The sequence below is a fragment of the Trachurus japonicus genome, unplaced genomic scaffold, assembly GCF_045865225.1.
Source record: "Trachurus japonicus isolate A0001 unplaced genomic scaffold, Traja_1.0 AP029972.1".
In the NCBI taxonomy this organism is placed as follows: domain Eukaryota; kingdom Metazoa; phylum Chordata; class Actinopteri; order Carangiformes; family Carangidae; genus Trachurus; species Trachurus japonicus.
Window position 1 is genome coordinate 3,303 of NW_028220105.1, and position 2,300 is coordinate 5,602.

The 2,300-nt window shown below is 42.2% G+C and overlaps 1 protein-coding gene across 1 annotated transcript; it reads left to right on the forward strand.

Annotated features, from left to right (window-relative positions):
* Nucleotides 1–1,267: 1,267 nt before the first annotated feature.
* LOC146960811 (nuclear apoptosis-inducing factor 1-like) lies at nt 1,268–2,002 on the forward strand. Its single transcript, XM_085772043.1, has one exon. It carries the CDS (start codon nt 1,523–1,525, stop codon nt 1,994–1,996), a length of 474 nt encoding a protein of 157 aa, XP_085628169.1. The 5' UTR covers nt 1,268–1,522; the 3' UTR covers nt 1,997–2,002.
* Nucleotides 2,003–2,300: the final 298 nt, after the last annotated feature.

Sequence of the window (2,300 nt, forward strand, 5' to 3'; positions counted from 1 at the left end):
GTCTTACCAATGTTACTACAATCCATAACTGGTAGGCTGCTGACTTGCAGATTTGGTTTCCTGCTTCATTTGGATTCTCATCTGACTCATGGGATTTTTTCATCATCATCATGTCAGAGACCAAACTGCCTGGGCTGCAACAAAATAATGTGTTGCTTCATCTGCCCTCTTGGCTTTGGCTTTTGCACAATTAGTTTCAAGCATGTAGCTACATTTCTACCACTAACATTGCAGGATTATGAACAATTATTAAGAGGGAGATTCAGAAAAAGTTAATGCATGAAAAGGAAAAGGGCCACTAAACATCACTTATCTGACAAAGGTTTATTCTCAGATTTCAAATACCTACTGCATTTCAACACAAAGGGAAAAAACACACACTGACCCCTCTGAACTGAACTGAAACAGGTGAATGATGGTGAATGATTAAGACAAGAAAGGCAAAAACAGGAGACCGCACACATCAGCTCCCTTATGTGCAGATTTATTAGCACATCAACAATAGTAACGTTTCGAGCGCATTGCTCTTCATCAGACTAACTCATACAAAATCAGAATGATTAAGACAAGAAACAAGGACAGTACATTTTTTGGTTAAATGGACAAAGAAAGAACTAAAGCGTAACATGAACCTCTGCTGTGCTGCCCCATACAAAGACATGAATAAATCCTTAAATAACCTTGCAGAGACCATGTGTACTAAATCAGGGAAATGAGTGAGAGAAGTGAATTAGTGATGAGAAAACAACAGAAAGTGAGGTAGGTGATGAATAGAAGAGGAAATTGATTGCATTTTTTTCTCTTTTGTATGTTGGTATGTAGTAGTTTTTGTTTTCAAAGTACGTTTTCTAAGGGTTCAATAAACTTTACCAGCATGGCAGTGCAGCTGACTCCTGGGTCAGATGACTCCTTATAGCTGCTGAACACATCCGTTAGACATTGTTCCCCTGAAAACAATAACACTCAAAAGTGCTCCACATGTAGGTTGTTAACTAAATGTTACACCTACAAATTATGGACAAAGTAATACAATACTCCAGTTGAAATTAAATATGTATTTAATAATCTCAATAAAGTAGGCTACTAATCAGCCTAATATTGCACACAGACACATTTCTTTCCACAGAAAACATAGAGTAACCTTTGTACTTTAATTTTGTTGCTTATGTGTCATTGCATTTGGTGAAATAAAAACACAACTACTACAACAACAACTTCAGCTGGAAGATAAACGGCGAAGTTTTTTTTCCCAGCAGTTTAAGAACATAGTTAGTTTGGCTCGTTGAGTGATTGGCGTGCGATTACACCAATAGAAACAGAGTATATTGCATGACCGAGACACACCCAGCCAATGGGCAGTGAGTGGGCGGGGCCTCGAGCACAGCTACCGCAAGCGTTGTTTTAGTCGGAAGAAGAAGCCGATTCTGGAAGCCATTACGTTGCGCACATCAGTGGAGTAAATCTTACTATTTTTGCGTACAATACGCACAATTACCTGCGCTAAAGAAGAATTCCTGCAATTATGGCCTCGATGGCGAAAAAGAGAAAAATGAATTTCTCGGAGAGAGAGGTGGAAATTATAGTGGAAGAAATAGAGAAACAAAAGCACACACTGGTTAACCACTTCAATGCTGGAGTCACACACATGGCAAAGAATAACGCATGGGTGGACATCCTGAAAAAGGTCAACGCCGTCACCACCTGTCCCAGAGAGTTGGCCGAGGTGAAGAAGAAGTGGTCCGACATGAAGACGGAGGTCCGGCGGAAGGTGGCCCAGGCGCGGGCTGCCATAGAGGGGACCTCCGCGGACTGCACTCCAGTTCCCGTCATCCTCACCGCGATGCAGCAGCGGATCTGTAACCTGCTGGGGGAGGCCACCATCATCAGCCTACCTGCCGGGGACTCGGATGCTGAGATCACTCTGCCGGTGACGGTGAACACCACCGCCACCGTCACACTCGCAGAGAGTAAGTTACAACACAAGTTTTCTCTATGACACACACACACACACACACAACACACACACACACATGGTTGAGTGAGTGTGAGGACTGGAGCTGCTGTCTGCTCATGCAGTGAGATAGATGTGTTGATGCGTTGCCCTCTGCTGGATTCATCCTCATCTCTGTGCACTAAGGGTCGACTGATATGTTGTTGTTTTTTTTTAGGGAAGATACCGATACTGATTGTTAGTAATCAAGGAAACCGATATTCATTTGCATTAAAAATGAAAGTTTTGGCGTCAAAATTTGGAATAACCCACTTGGAATTAGACTGAATACGGTATAGGTTGTTTGTTT

Coding starts and splice junctions, on each gene's coding strand:
- LOC146960811 (XM_085772043.1), top strand. CDS start 1,523: ATGGCCTCGATGGCGAAAAAGAGAAAAATGAATTTCTCGGAGAGAGAG.